Genomic DNA, 16,892 nt, shown 5'->3' with positions numbered 1-16,892 from the left:
ATCTTGATCTCTAAATATTCAAGCTTACCTTTCCTTCAACTCTTCACGCTAACCTTCCTTCCAGATCTTCACGCTAACCTGATCTCTGTAATTCTTCACGCTAACCTAACCTTTTAATTATCACCTTAATCTACATTCCAAATCTCCATGCTAACCTTACTTCTTTTAACGCTAACCTGACCTTAAAACTTAGCATGTAACGTCTACATCTTGACATTAAGCTGCCCTCAGATATTTGTTGTCCGAAAAGGTAATGATGATTCTCAATACATACATAATTTTTCTCCTGAAAAATAAGTCAAACAGCTCACTTGGTTCGAAATGGTAAAATCTATATATGATACTTGTCAAACGAGGAGACAAACCTAAGCGCTAACCTAGACTGCAATAATTGTCACGTGAAGAGATAAGTCTAATTATTGACTATCCTTCGATAATTGACTCCCAAAGTTGTAACGCTGATCAAATTGTTTAACCAAATGAATGTTATTCTCAATATGACTCTTTGTTTATCAGATGTTTACGCATCACGACAGAAATTACATGTGTATATCATTCACCTCAAGGGTTATATTTCATTCCATGGGGTTGTGGTGTAGGTATAAACGAAACAAGAAAATTTCGTAAGTAGAGATAAAGTGAAGAATAAAAATTTTAAAAATCAACAGTGATCACCAACCAACTCAGATTTTATAATCAGGAAGAATATGTGGGCTTAAAGGGGGTTATTCATAATATGAGTCCTTAAAAGGGGTTATTCATAATATGAGTCCTTAAAGGGGGTTATTCATAATATGAATCCTTAAGGGGTTTATTCATAATCAAAGTTGCCTTCTAATAACCATTCATATATTAATTATTACCAAACCTGACATCTTCCATGGCGCATATTAACATAAAGGTTAAACGTATGTCTCTGAAGTTGCGTCAGCCATATTGCTTCTAATCTCGATTCACACGCATGTGCACCATCCGACTTGCAACCGGTAATTTATGAATTATAACTATTTCTTTTTTTCAACTTATGTTGAACAAATGAAATTGTTAGTTTTGGATTTCAACAACAATTGAACCAATACAAGCCTTCCTTTAAGATATCGCCTGAACCTGTCATAATGGCCGACACCTCAGGTGATGAGATTGGTGATTGGAGTTCTACACCTTACCAGTAACATGTACCCGTAATGAATTGTCTCTTTATCTTCTTTTAACTGTTCAGCATTTAGAACATTTTCTCATACTAACGTCAATGAATGAAATGAAATTAAAAGTATGTCGGTGAATGATTTAAAAATAAAATGTGGAAGATCGAACCGTATTTTCGTATTATCGTTATAACTGTAAATATGACCTGTCCAATACTGTCCCACGTAAGAGATTTTAAGAAAATGCTTGTTTTAAACATGTGATTTAAGCGGAATAATATAAATGGACGATAATGTAGATATGAAAAATATGTGCATCTTTAAAATATCATGAGTTGATAACGCGATTAAACAAATTTGTCCACAAACTCGATACTGCTATGAGATTAAAATGTTGAAAAAATAAGATTCTCTCAAACTGAAGATATGAAAATTTTGTGATATTTATACAGATATCAATATATATATAAATAATATAATTAACCATTAATAGACCACAAAACAATCAAAATTGTTCATTCTAGACTCATTATTACTTCAGTAAACACGACGATATTTTACTTTTATCAAAGTATTACAGCATTTTACTGTGTAACTTTAATAGTTATTTTAACCACTTTTCATGACAACAATTTTAAGATAAAAATGGAATAGGTATTTAACAAGGCCTTGCTTCATTCTCAAACAAAATGACCCTAAAACTAAATAACTGGATGATAAAGTGTAATATCCATTACCTAAGAGTGCTTTTACTTTGAATGATAAGTTACGTGTAAAACGTAAATAAAATGTGATCATTTCATATGTTGGTTTGAAATTTCAGCGAATACTTCAAATGGAATACATCGGAGATATGAAGAAAGTAATTACAAACAGGTTGCTATCTCCTATTGTGGGCAGAAATTCATCTTATCAGGGTATAATAATCTGTAAAATAATTAAAATTCCTTTGAAGTCTTTAACAAAAAACAACATCATGTAAAGCATTCCAAGACAATCTGTATCTGATACCAAAGTTATAGAAATGACGAAATATTTATTCAGATTACAAGGTGTTCTATTGATTAATTCTTCAATGCCTAGCTTCTAGGAACAATTTGTGCTCTTTTCATAATTAGTGAAATATTGGCAAGATAATGATACTTACTGACGCATGTGTGATTTTTGTCTTCCTGAAAAAGAAAAAGACGCAGATAATGAAATCAACACAAATATAGGTAAATCAATGCGTGTCTAACTGTTTTAGGTATACACCAATTCGGCCAACTTGAATCAGTATTAGATATATCAAATATTATCTCTCAATATTTTTAACATAACTAAAATATTGACTCGACATTCATGTGGTTGTCTGTATCAACGTCCCAATGCACATTTACATTGCAATTGAGAAAACAGTATATAAACAGCTAGTTGATAGGCTCTTCTTGAGGAAACATTATTATTCCTCGTGGTCTGTTGTAACACTGCCCTCTAAGTTAACATTTATTTAAAATTATTTTATTCATTTTTAAACCACGTTTATTCCTAGATTGTTTTGGATTCGTAGTTCACGGTTTAATGAACCAAAATAGTCCTAAAAAGACCCCTTAATATAGGTTTCACTAATTTGGCAAATACTGTGTTATCCTTCAGTTCGTGAATGTGTGTCTTTTGCACACTAGGATGTCAGTATCAATTACCAAAGCACTTCAGCGAACCCATCTGTATCTGATCGACGAAGTTGTGAGACATTCACACCTGGTGGACACATTATAATACTGAGTCGTACCTTCCCCTGACACGGTTGAGCGCGTCACTACAGATACGGAGCCTCTATCAAATGTCTTCTCGTTTAATCGGGCAACGATTTGTGTCGATTAATTGGTATTAGACGCGATTAACTGACAGATATCATTTTTTACTTTTTTGATATTCTATCGGGTATTTTTTATTGGAATTGTCTGTTCTTTAATGAGAAAATATCAGGAAAATCACATTAAAAACCGTACAAGCGTGATCATGTAGGCCTGATAAAAATGCTGAAGATACCACCTAAATGACCCCCAAATATGTAGTCGAGACAATATAGCGGCTGCATATAACGTATACACATCACCATGGAAACCTCTCTGCTGAGACATGGGTGGTCTAGGTGACTGCCCTGTGCCCTAATTCTGTAAAACAGGTATATTTTGTTATCCTGTACATTGTTCCGTAACAAATACATTGAGTTTGCTGTTTTTTTGTCCAAGACATAAAGCACACTGATAAGAAAAATTATCTTAGCTCATCAGATTTAGAAAATATTCCCTCTGGTGACAGATATATCCTACTGTATCTTAGTCCATTCAAACCGCAGACTAACTACTAATCATTCATAAAACAGTTTACAAACTGTATCTACTACCAACATTTTTTGTATTATTTCCATTTGATGATCCTAGTGACATGTTTTTATTCCAATCATCACGTGACTTTATGGACCTCTCTAAAACAACAAATTCTAGGGCACTGGGTTCGAAGTTTCTTACCACAACTAAATGCTTCAATAGTAATATCTTATGAATTATGATAAAACACCTGACATGTTTTAAGATGGTGGATGTGTGTTAGTATGGAGCTGGTTGTTTACCTCGGTAAAATGTCAGCTTATTCAGCTTAACTGACGAGGTATTTCTAAACATACAAAGAGGACGATACTTTGAACAGTTGCACCAAAGTTGATGAGATAAAACAGCTGGTCGAAGAAATTTGAATGGAAAGCGTCATCACTATTGGTCATGGCTCAGTGCCTTACAACACAAATAAAATTAACGCTATGATATGGCTAAATCACTTGACGTAGGTCGATCACATAGGAAATTTGTGACTCGTGCTTGATGTCAAAGATGTTTGTGAGATAGGGATCTTAATGAAGTTATGAATATCATATAAGGTAGCAAACTGCCGTCAGCTACTGTGGCTAAATATCAGTCAATACGAAATATTTCCTTTTAATGTTTTTGTCTTTTATTGTACCGTTTTTATTTTGGATTTGATTTGACGTTAGAGTATAATATCCTGCTCAGCAACACATCACACAGTACAAATTGGAAAAATGATTATGATAACCATTTTAATTGTTTGGACAAGTCTGTGGTCACAAAATCAGATTTGACTTAAGATGTGTTGTCACGCCATTGTTTCAACGATAGAGGAACGAGTCCACACAGTATGACAGTTGTACGGAACACAATGGGACAGGATAATGGTGGGATTTGGCACCTGGTCACAACGTAACAGTGACGTCACCCTTCGTGTGTTTATAGTTTATAATTCTGCCATGTGTTAATTACAGAACAATTAAATACTTCTGCCTTTGTATCTTTATGCAATTTACTATTTCATAAAAGAATTGACAAATTTACTGTTCGCGAGGGTGTTTTCATTTAAACTGCAGATTCTAATCTTATCTAAACCGAAAGCCTGAACAATTTTGTTACAGCACAGTATATAACTTTTTCCCGAATCTGTTGAGATATAGCTCTATATATTTTCTTACACCTATCTAAAGTCTGAAGGTATCTATCGTACGTCGGATCTTCACTGGAGATCACGCAGGCTAAAAGCTCTATCGACTGGGCCATCATGGCGGCCCCCTCATAGATGTAAGGCAATCCCTGAATATATTACAGAGTTATCAATACCGGTAAAAAAGACCTTGTCAAGTAATTTTCATATTTCTTAAACCCATCACGATCGGGTTTGGAAATATATCACTTTGTGCAATATGTAGGTATTTTTGTCATATGGTAATTGATATGTTCGATGGTGATTTTGTTTCCATTTTAGAATGCTAAATTACTTGCCTGATGTGACCAAGATTTACATGTAGTGTCGTCAACGGAGAAAAAGATGCTTAGCCTTCCGGACTTCAAGGTCTTTAACGTTCTTTTGTTATTTTGTATGCTTATTTCATCGATTAAAGTTTTGAAACAAATTTATTAACATAACGGTATATCTAGTTATTGTTGACATATACAATATTCAAGTTACGTCATGTTCTACAAATGAGAACCGGAGTAGTGACAAAAAGACCAAAGGTGATACATCGAACATCCATGTATGGCCTAAAAAATATTTATCAATCCTTATCTGTCAAAACCTTATGTTCCCCATCAAAAGTGGGCAACAATCATAGATATCGTAATATCAGAAACAACCCATGACAACCAAGTCTAATCAAACATGCAGGAAATGCACTTGGGTATATCAAGGTATTATTATCAAGATTTGGAATAGTTTTTGCCTGTACTCCAATTCCTTTTGTCAGTAGAATCATGAGAACAAAATATTTTGAAATGTAAAAATGTAATATACACTATAAGGAATTTGATAGTATGCATTGACTAAACAATCCCATATTCCTATTTTACAGTTACGCGGTATCAAACAAGGGATACTTTGACCGCTCAGATGTCGTGTCTGTAGTGTGTATTCAGTGAACTAGGGTCCTTAAGCTTACCATCACACACCTTAGAATGCTGCAGTAAGATTTCAAAGAGCGCTGTTACAGTTTTAACATACGTGTTGGGCTGCTTAACTCTCATTATTGGGTACAACAATATAGTGTCAATGTCTTTTTTACGACTGCAAACACAGAGCAAGAACGACAGACATATCGTCAAAATGACGTTCTGTAAAGGGCAATTACAATGTTGTAATGAGTATTGAACACATACATAGACAGACTAAGGCAATAGACATTAGCCTTTGTCCCCAAATCCTAGAATTTATTTTTTTCTATACAAATTGTGATTGAGTTGTTGAATATTGGAGCTCGTGTACTGGTACACTCATAACTGAGGATAAACTGCCTGCACAGAAACTCTTGTAGACCGCGTTGTTTTACCATCTCACTAGCATTTGACACACTACAAACCGAACAAAAATAAGTAACATCTGTAGCGCCTTGAAACAATATTAATATATCTAATGAAACTCCAGATTTATCTGCATTATCGGGTTAAAAACGTTTTATATAGTTTACAATATCAAGGTTAGGCATATATATAGATATAACCCAGGATAGGAGTGTAATGGAATTATAATTCCACTCTTGGATTTCGAAGTTGGTTGAACAAACGCCGTATCGAACAAAATAAAACAGCTGAGTGTAAATCTGATAAGGACTTTTCTCGAATAATGAATGAAACTGAACATGAACAATACAGTACTCTCCACTTCTTTAACAAGTGGTGCTAGGGACAATAAGCGACAACCAATCGGCCGCTAATGAAAGAGGTTTTGAACATCACATCTAGAATCGGTTATTACGCGAAGAGTAAATTTACGGGTACACCTTGGCGTTAAATTAATTCAACTCGCCAGTTCAATAGAACTGAGAGTGAAGAAGTTCTTACTATCTTGTTTATATTAAGTGTTTTATACAGATTGTACTGGTTGAGTATCAACACACTGGTTAAGGTCTAGGTATTCAAAACAAGGCGAAAAAACATAAGAAAAGCAACAAAAAGAACAATAAAATGACCTCCGTAGAATCTGTTTATGGTCGAATATAGTTAAAATCAGTTATCTAACACTTGATATTCGATCAATAACGATTTATTCAAGAAGATATAACCGTTTTATCTGTCTTTTAACAATTGACCTATTCCTTTGTTCCCATATTTCTTTATTCTTTGATTTTAAAATGACATCAATCAATTTCTCATTTCAGCATATGCTCGTTTTAGTTGTAACGAATGCATGCACGTTTCCTAGCGTTTCGGCGACCCCTGGCTAAATTCAGAAAAGATATTTATCTATAACAGGCTTGTTTGCATTGGATATCCGTGCAAATATCACTTACATGAAGATCTTATTCAGTTTCAAATATTCCTTTTTGTCAAACAAAAGCATTGCTAGGCATTGATTCTAAATGTTAACTCAGCCTTGACATCATTTTTTGTCAAGGATATTATCAATATTAAACACTGATAAGGTTGTATGTGGATTAAATACATCAGATGAAACATAATCGATAAGATTAATAACAAAGGATTATCGTTATTACAAAATCTGTCGCAATCATCACTTAAAGGCTTGATACGTTTTAAAAACATCTTAACGAATCAAGAATCCTGCTTTGCCTTCGGTTTCCGTACTAGAAAGAGAACACTGCTGACCGACAACGGGAGGTAACTCAAATAGTGAAAGCATTGAAGCTTTATGGTATTTTGTGTGGAAAAAGTGGTCAAAACCTCAACATAATAAACTGCATATGTGAACCGCATTGAACTCTGGATCTCCGGAACATTTATCACAGAACAGAATAAGGACACGTTTATAAATATCTTGACCAACAAAACATCATTTCAAGCTTTTTATGACGTTAAAGAAATGCAAAAGTTTGAACTAACTTAATAAAATGTGTTCCAAAACCCTGTTGAAAAATTATGACAAATTAAGATAAGAACGTCTGATTTGCTTTATATCCAGTACCAAGCCCCGTAATTTTTATCACCTTCCGTAAACAAGAAAATGTATCGTCTATTACATGGAAAGTGCTGAAGTGACCAAATCGGGCATGAAAATTTCACACGAGGAACTCCATTGGATTATTATACCGAATTTATATAATTCAACATGGTGTTCTTTTTGAAACATAGTTAAATGTTTCTAAAATTTCCTTTAAAATGATCATGAAGTCATTCAATAAATAACATTCTGTTTATTTGGATAAGCCTGAGTCTAGTAAATTGGATTTAAATTGGTATAAATATATAGGCATTACATAGTATACAAGATACACGACTGACAAGTCGTTAGTGGTTCGATTTTCGGATTACAACCTCTGACACTACCATATATGGTTTATGATTAGAGTTAGAGTAGGCGTGTCGATAGACTCTGTTAAAATACTCCTCAACTATGGTCTGTTTCTCTGTCTCTGTTCGGCTCTGATTCAATCCCCCGTAAATCACATAGTACAACCATGGCCGGATCCCCGCCACAATGTGTTCTGCGTACTGTTCTTTTTCTTTAGCATCTACAATACAAAATTTACTTCCTTATATATCAGTTCACAATTCACAATTCACGTTCTATCTTTTTTTTTTTTTTTTTTTGTCGTTTTGATTCATTATTTAAAAGGTACTTTTCCTGGCAAAAATTAAAAAATAACAATTTTTTATTAGAATTAAGAAAATTAGATAAAGAATAATAGTTAAACAATTTAAGCGTTTCAGAGCATTAGAGTTTGTCAGTGATGTAAGTTTATTTCTATAAACAATGATATCAAATTCGTACCTTTGTCAACAATGTCGTACACTGGATGATGCACATAGTGTTTGCTTCCTCTAACAGAGACCATCTCAAGTCCAAGGCCCGTCACTTCAGAATGTGAATGTGTAAAAGGCTCCCGGAAGTCGACTTCGGTTCTCAAATAGTGTGTATTAAAGTTTGTGTTGAGGTATTCGTCCTGTTGTTTATAATAAATATCGTTAACTGTGCACAGATTTATTACAGTAGTGTATAGTAACTTTTTCCATCGTATTCATATGTTGACAGGGGCCGTCAGAGACGGGTTATGATTCCCAAATGAGACAAAATTTAAATATGAAAAATAACAAATGGCAATAACTCCTAAATTATGCGAAAAAAAGATAAATTGTTCTTGTGCACTGCACTTTTCCTTGTTGATTTCTATCTACCCATTACGTTTTAAGTCGAGACCTCTTATAGTTTTAGTGTAATGTCCCGCACAAAGTTTAATTTAAAAAAATAACAAAGGGCAATAACTCCTAAATTAAGTGAAAAAAGATAGATTGATCTTGCGTACTGCACTTCTCCTTGTTGAGTGCAGCACTAAAATAAGTATTGTTAAAACATACCTCAGTTATTAGACCCTCCTTATACATATTCCGGACCAATCCTCCAAGTTGCATAGGTCCACCAGCGATATGACATGTAGACGTATTACCCTCATTACAGGATGGTGTAACAACTACCAAGTAACCACCTTGTGAAAACATGACGGTAGTCTTATCAACAATTTATCAATGTTTTTTTTCTTAAAGAAAACTAGACTCAGAAAAAAAATGTTTAAAGTTTCCAAAACTGTAATGGCGTAGTAATTGCAGTAAACATATCACCAATGGATGAGTATTTACAATTATTTGTAATTCAATATACACACAATCCTAATATTAAACCGAATATTGTTTCTGAATAAAAAGAAATCCATCTAGATTCCACAACTCACACAATGGTTTGGTCATTCTTGGACTTGTCAATGAAAAGAAATTTGATTTTATTTATAGATGACTTTAATATTAATTAAAAGAAGGCAACATTATTTCAAGACTTACTCTGGCATTAAATGAAAAGCAATATTACCTGGTTTCAATTCCCGGCCCCGTGACACTACAAATGTGCTCCATTCCTTTCTTGCCTGTTCCTCTATAAGAGTTCTGTCTTCATCGTCTGCTTCTTCAAGAAAGACGCCATCTTTGATGTTACAAAGGCTTAGAAAAAAATTAACAAGAGTATGAAAATGTTTAAAGTTATACAGATCATATCCACTGGATTGTTACTGTCTGAAAATAAAATATTACCTAGTTTAGTTGAAATAGCCACCCTTGTCATACAGAATAGTGGAAAGCTGTTGGTTGTGATGTGATAAAAAATCGAGGAGAGTGGCGGCTGAAGAATCCGGCTGATCTTTATGAATATCATGTATCATCAAAAGCAAAAATAAATGTATATACACGTATCGAAGAGTGAAAATAAACAAGTAGCCTGTTTTAATAATTATTCGGTAAATGAAACTTTGTATGTAAACAAAAGCAAATCAGTCAAGAAAGAGGCCCATTTTGTTGCAATGGGTATGCCTTCATGAAGAGAAAGTCAATATTATTCACTAAAAATATTTCAATAAGCCAATACATTTCAACAATCAAATCTACCAAATAGCCATGATCCTAGCAAAATCAAGACTTTACCTCTCTGACAGCATGTGTACGGCGAAGGACGTAAACGATAAGTCTACTGAGTTGTCGGGGAGACATTGTTTATACATGGTCCTGGGTAGGAGTGTCCAGTAAACGTTAGGATCTAATCCTTCCGCTGCTGTTAACAAGGGTGAAGATATGTTTTAACGCAGTGATCAGAGCTAATCAGGGGTCAACTACTCAGTCTTGTTCAATCTAAAACATGCACGTAAGTTAAAATGTAGACAAAGTACGTCCATTTCGTTATTTTACAAAATAATAATGTTGCCCATATTACAGTGTTATTGCTAATACTGAATTCCCTGTATCCAACTAACGAATGTATCTTTATTTTGATCCAGTGAACAAACTGTCATTTTCAATGTTGAAACTTACACATAAACAATGCAGAATTCCATAACCGACAATTAAAGCATCAACAAACCTGAGAGAACTTTGGTAAGCAAGTTAAAATCATTATCTGGACGGTCGTTGTAATATACCAGGATCTGTTGCTTCTGTCCCATCTTACACCGCGCTTTATCTTAATCAAATAAAACAGACTTTCAGTGTCAATCGAGAAGTACATAATGGTGGATCTAGGCTTTTTAGACTTATTCATGAATTAGGGAAAGTTGTATTTATTTTTTAGGCGGGGTATCACAGGCAATGTAATCTTAACGGTATTTGGGCAGAAGCTGCACTCATGTACCCACATAAACTGAAGGTTCAGTGATCAACTCTTTCCGTTAAACAGTTGTCACCCAAAGTTGAGCATTCTCTTTCAAATTAATAAGCAAAAAAAATGATATCGGTGATACTAGAAATAGATCACTAAATATCCAAATAAATATTGATTTATCATACAAATGCTGAAAAATTGATGTATTAATCAATCCAGGGGTAATTACGTATACTAGTTACTGACCACATATCTAAGCAGGAACATTTATAAATTAAAAGGATATCGACGAATGTGTTGTATTAATGTGTACATGTCTTCATCGAAGAAATCATTACAAAGCGCTGATAACAACGTGATCCCTGAAAAGAGCCGACAAGAATACCAGACATTCCGCAAGGGTAAGCGTGATGTGAATCTACCTCACATGCTAGAAATACGTTTTGAAAATGAGACAGGAGTGGGTTCATCGCAAAGATAACGAAGTACGTTATAATTCATCTTACATAAGTAAATGGATTTCAATGAGAGATAATAATTACGTTAGGATACTGCTTACCAATAATTTCATTTATCAGTGACAATGAAGCCTTTCCATCAGCCGTACCAAAATCAGCAATGTAGATACACTGCATGTCATGTACAGGTCTGGCGTCCATAATCTCCTCTACAAAGAAATCGCTTATGTGAATTTAATCTTAACATTAATTATTTACTTTTGACTAAAGAATCGGGAACAATGATAATGGTCTCTATATTTTTAAAATTCATCAAATATACAGTAAAAAGGGTATCTATGTTTCGAAAGTTTCTTAAATAGGAAAACTTTGCTTTACATTAAACATTTGTGAAGTAAAACGATGGCGTGACAATAATATTTGTATACACATACATATATATATATATAAATCTATTAGTTATATACAAACCCAAACATTTCAAAATCGCTGGACGACTGGTGTTAACTGCGTACCCATTTATGAGGAACATTTCGTCTTTGTTACCACCTTTTCCGGCGATCAACATTTCCGGAAATGAACTATAACATAAAATGGATGAAGTCATTGACAAGACGAATCAGATGCAGACACTTTATTAAAGCAAACTGATAGTACAGGCAAATAAAGTTAGTACACCTATAGAAAGCACAACAAAATATCAAAAGGTTAAACACGCAGCTGAACTAACTGGTCACCATTCAGTCTACGTGGTGATATGTAATGCGGTGTATGCTGACAACCTTCGATTTCACAAGTTTAGAGTGACCCCCTGAAGAGAGAATAAAAGAGCGAATGCCTTTTTGGACGTTACAAACTGATATGAACGTATATGAAGTACTAATTGCGCGGTCAGGACGTAATAACCAGTAGTTCTCTAACTGTACTGTCAACAGATCTGTTTACAAGTCTGTTTACACAAGCAGGTAATTAAACAGAGTATATTTTATGTACTTCTACATGTAGACTTCCAGTAGTATCACGGCTACAAGTCACTCCCGTCACAATAAACATATCTGAAACTTGTGTGACACATAAACTTGGGAACATTTTATAACATATTTCAAGTCTAGCGTTAAAGCCTTCGTAGACATTCACTCAAACAAGGTCAACTGTGTTACCATACAACTCCATGTACACAACTGTTTTAATATCCCAAACTGGTTCACGGTGTCATGAGATCTATAATTGATATAGGCTGCTGTCGGAGGGAAAACGTACAACGGAAGTATTCCGATCCTGTAAGTTCATGTAGTAAACTATTGGAAAGTTTTCACAAAGTATGGTCGTTAAGGCGTCATTGAGAAGTGGTATTTTCCTATTGTGATGTAAAATCATAATGCTTGAGACGTGTTTGCTTTACTTAAACTTCATTTTAATCTAAATATACTTGGTTTGTAACCTTAACCATTAAAATCAATTTCTACGGTAAGATTATGACGTAAATACCTGGACCAAGCCTATACGACTTCATGATTCTGATATAAAATGACATCAATATAACCTCGGTATCAATAGCATGGGCTTAACAGTCTGTTCGTGGTAACTTAATGATTAAGTGACAAATACCAAATAGATCAAAGTCAGACATATACTTCTATATAAAGAGACATACTCCAATTGTTATATACTCACGGATTTGCCATCTTGAGTCTAATTCGGACTTCCACTTCTTGGAATGACGGGGAAGTCTACAATAGCAGCTGCTTTAACGGCCTTACTTATATTAAGCCCTTTCCTATAAGGTTTGACAAAATACATATTAACAAGACAAGACGATATGTTTAAATGCAATTATGTGTGGAGAGAGAGAGAGAGAGAGAGAGAGAGAGAGAGAGAGAGAGAGAGAGAGAGAGAGAGAGAGAGAGAGAGAGAGAGAGAGAGAGAGAGAGTGAATTTAATTTCTTGTAAATAGGTCTCTCCTACAATGAACAACACTAGTAAAAATACATAACACTTTTCAAAACTTGCAAAACTTCGCCACCTCCCGTGCTTATTTCATTTTCTCCTGTCATACGAGTCCTTCAAGTAATCATCACCACTAGTGCGTTGGAGCAAAGAGACACCAAACATTTTATAGTGTAATTTCAGAGAGAGAGAGAGAGAGAGAGAGAGAGAGAGAGAGAGAGAGAGAGAGAGAGAGAGAGAGAGTGAGCTCAAGAGATCAAAATCAATTTGAGTTAAGTAGATATTGCTGAGTGATTTGACATATTTTTACATCATCTTCATACGAGTAGTTCATGCTACCATATAGAAGTATCTGCAGGTTTAGAGAGATAAGATTATCTAGTTCTCGGTAGAGTCTGTATAATTATTACAAAAAAAATAGTGGTAAGTGTCTACAACAGGATGTCCACATTGACAGCAACAAGATTGGAACTGAAAAGGTAATTGTTTATGGTACTGGATTTATTTCTTAACCCAGCGTGCAGTATATTAGTCTTACGACTACCAATCAAATAATAATTTGGTACTAGTGTAGGGGTTTTCAAGAGAATTTTTTAAGATAGAGTAAGAAACAATTTGTCTATTTCCATGTTCAAGTTGGTTCCAAAGTCGGATAGTAAACGGAAAAAAGGAGAAATTTGTTTGTTGTCGAAGGAAATTTTGTATTTGGTATTAAGTTTACGAAGGATACTTACCTGTTTGGATGCATCTTTACAAATATCTTCTATGTGTCTTCCCCATTTACAATTTTCACCTAAAGTTATCCCTAGATGTTTATGATGGTCTATAAAGTCAACACTCACATTAAAACATTTAATATCTATGACATGATCGTGCTCAGTGTTTGAAATAAGTAAAGCTTCGATTTTCAAGAGATCAAATGTAACAAGCCACTTTTCTGCCCAATTTTGAATTTTAGCCAGGTCGTTATTAATTTTAGTTTCGATGGCCAAAGAGAGAAAATATTGAAGAATCATCGGCAAACCGTTTAGAGAGACTTTTAAGATAATCAGCTATATCATTAATATATAAAATAAAAAGTAAGGGGCCCAATACCGAACCTTGTGGAACACCTGCAATTTGTAGATTTTATGGAAGATTCACTATTTCCTACATAGATTTTTCTATTTCTTTTTCTATTACTGACATAATTGTTCTACCAAACTAGAAGTTTTCCACCATACCATAATTAGCTAGTTTTATATTCAGTCACTTGTGCCACAACCTATCGAACGCTTTAGAAATATCACAAAAAACTAAATACGTTGACTCCATATTTTCAATATTTTCACATAATGCATGAGGAATTTCAATATTTTAATGACCAGTAGAATGACCAGGCTTGAAACCTGACTGGTATTATCGAGTTAAAATTATCGAGCAAAATTGGACAGAATTTGCCGGGGACCATTCCTGGACCTTTCTGGAATTGCACAAGGTTTTAGTCATATATAACGTGCTGGTTATAAACTATTCCCACTAGATGTTTATGCAAATTGAGAAAATCTCCAATATATTACGTTATAATGGGACAAGACAAGATTCTTAACTGCGTGTGTCGCTTCCTGTCGAAATCAACGGTTTCGCCAATTTTGTGATAGATTTACAAGGACTTCTGGGGGAATATGACCGTTAGTGATGGCGTAGTGTGCTGTTTGCACATTATCATGTTTTCAAAAGTATTTGTCGTTGTCGAAGTATCATTAGAAACAACAGATATTCAAGTTTGAAATGGACACCTACCTTTTGTTGATTGAACCCTTCGCCATCTTTACAAAACCATTCCTTAGCGGGTACACGACAGTGATACTGGGCTAGAGCATTATCCATGATCGTCAATTAATTATTTAAACGTAGAAAGGTCATCAGTCAAATAAACCACAGTTAGAATATACATGTAATAGTCAAAACACTCAGTCTTAAGGGAAGGTAGATAAAGGTCATGACAGGAAAGGTGTAAGGTGAGACATAAGACCAAATAAAGAAAGGACAAATAAACAAAGCACATAAGTATTCTTATGTGAATTATCTTGATAATATAGATTGAAAAAACAGTGAAAAATGGTGATCAAAGTACCTATATTTGTTATAGAATAATTCTATAAAACAATATTTGAATTCTTTAACCAAAGAGTGAATATAGGCATGCTATAAATTGAAATACTATGTACAATAATATGATTCCATCAAGAATAATTATTACAGTAATAGAAAATACCAACAGAACTGCACACAGTCACTCTGGTATGGGCAATTTATAAATGGACAGCTGCAGGCAGACAAGTAAATATCTTACTGTATATATAAACATATAAAAATAAACACATAAATACAGGGATAGGAGCTATGTACAAAAACAAGCAAATACATGTATTAGATCAACATGTAAACACAGGTATAGGATCTGTATACTGTGTGTATAAACATGTAGGCTTGAGAAGGCTGGTCATTGGCACAGAATTCCCACGGGCGTGACCTCTAGATCTAGTATGTCGTGGATGGTCAGAGGCACCAGGAGAGGAATCAACTTTTCTTTTATTGGACCATTCTGATTCCAAATCAGACGTAATTGTTAAATATATATATGGCAATATGATGGTCAAACCCCTATCAAGAGAGGACGTGTTTCGAGTACCGCGTGTGTCCTTGGGAAAATATGGCGGTCAGTTTTGTTTACAGTATACACATATACACGCATACACGTACACGTATAGTGTCCGAGTACACAGTTCATAGAGCTCGTAAATCAACAAAGGCAACTTGATATTGCTAGATACAATAAAAGAACAGCATAGCAGTCAATTTCACAGTAATGTGATCTGCATTAGCGTAAAAACTCAACAAACCTAGGTCTCCGACCCAACTACCGCCCTGGTCAAGTCGCCATCTTGTCCATCTCTGAAAATGAAAACTGCATAAGTTACTATCATATTTGAATTTGATCTTTTATAACGATTTATAGTTCACGCCGACAGCTGGGAGTCGTATAAAAGTGATACATCCCTCTCCCGACGTTTTCCAACTAGCCTCACCATTATCTAGTCTACTTTAGCAACTGATCATGCCCCCTCTGCCACACCCCAACTCTTACGTCATAAGTACGTGTATAATTAAGACACTACCATGAAAGCGCGGAAAACAGCAATTCCTATGATTAGATCAATCTCTGCGATATGTAAATGGTAGGGATCGGGCACTCTCGTTCCTTTGATGATGCCCCAGCTATATGTTTAACACCTGTGTATCTGTCATGTAAATTAGTTCTACACGGCAGATTTCGTATGAATAATATGTAATGTTCAAGAGTGTTTCTTTTATTTATCATTGTACATAGTCAAGGTTCAAACCATATTTGCTATTTCAGATAAAAAAAGAGTTTACTGGGTTCAGTAAATTCTGATACTATCAACATATCAAATATAGTGATGGACAAGTTGTAATTAACATGGGCACCATTTACCCATAACATAATCCCCCAATCTACTACTTCTGTCGCAAATTATGCTAGTTGTTACAAGAAATGCACAAAAAGGCAGAGACCCAGACCTTTGGTACACAACGTTACACCAGATATGTAGTCATGCTTGACACAGGTAATCCTTGGCTGGTTAGCAGTCTTCTGGGGTCGCTTTTGCGTAAGCGTTGAGACGGTTTGGATCAGTTCAAC

The 16,892-nt window shown here is 34.6% G+C and overlaps 1 protein-coding gene across 1 annotated transcript; it reads right to left on the bottom strand.

Moving 5' to 3' along the window:
• Positions 1-7,933: 7,933 nt before the first annotated feature.
• On the bottom strand, positions 7,934-14,994 carry LOC132558673 (uncharacterized). Its single transcript, XM_060223268.1, has 5 exons — positions 14,969-14,994; positions 9,507-9,634; positions 9,002-9,129; positions 8,418-8,589; positions 7,934-8,157 (listed from the first exon to the last, which is right to left on the bottom strand). The coding sequence occupies exons 1-5, from the start codon at positions 14,992-14,994 to the stop codon at positions 7,934-7,936; spliced, it is 678 nt and encodes a 225-aa protein (XP_060079251.1).
• Between the last annotated feature and the right edge of the window lie 1,898 nt (positions 14,995-16,892).

Source organism: Ylistrum balloti, unplaced genomic scaffold (genome assembly GCF_031769215.1).
Source record: "Ylistrum balloti isolate Yb309-2 unplaced genomic scaffold, AGI_CSIRO_Ybal_v1 Utg370808, whole genome shotgun sequence".
NCBI classification, from domain to species: domain Eukaryota; kingdom Metazoa; phylum Mollusca; class Bivalvia; order Pectinida; family Pectinidae; genus Ylistrum; species Ylistrum balloti.
The sequence above is the reverse complement of the archived record's forward strand: the minus strand, read 5'-3'. Positions and strand labels throughout refer to the sequence as shown.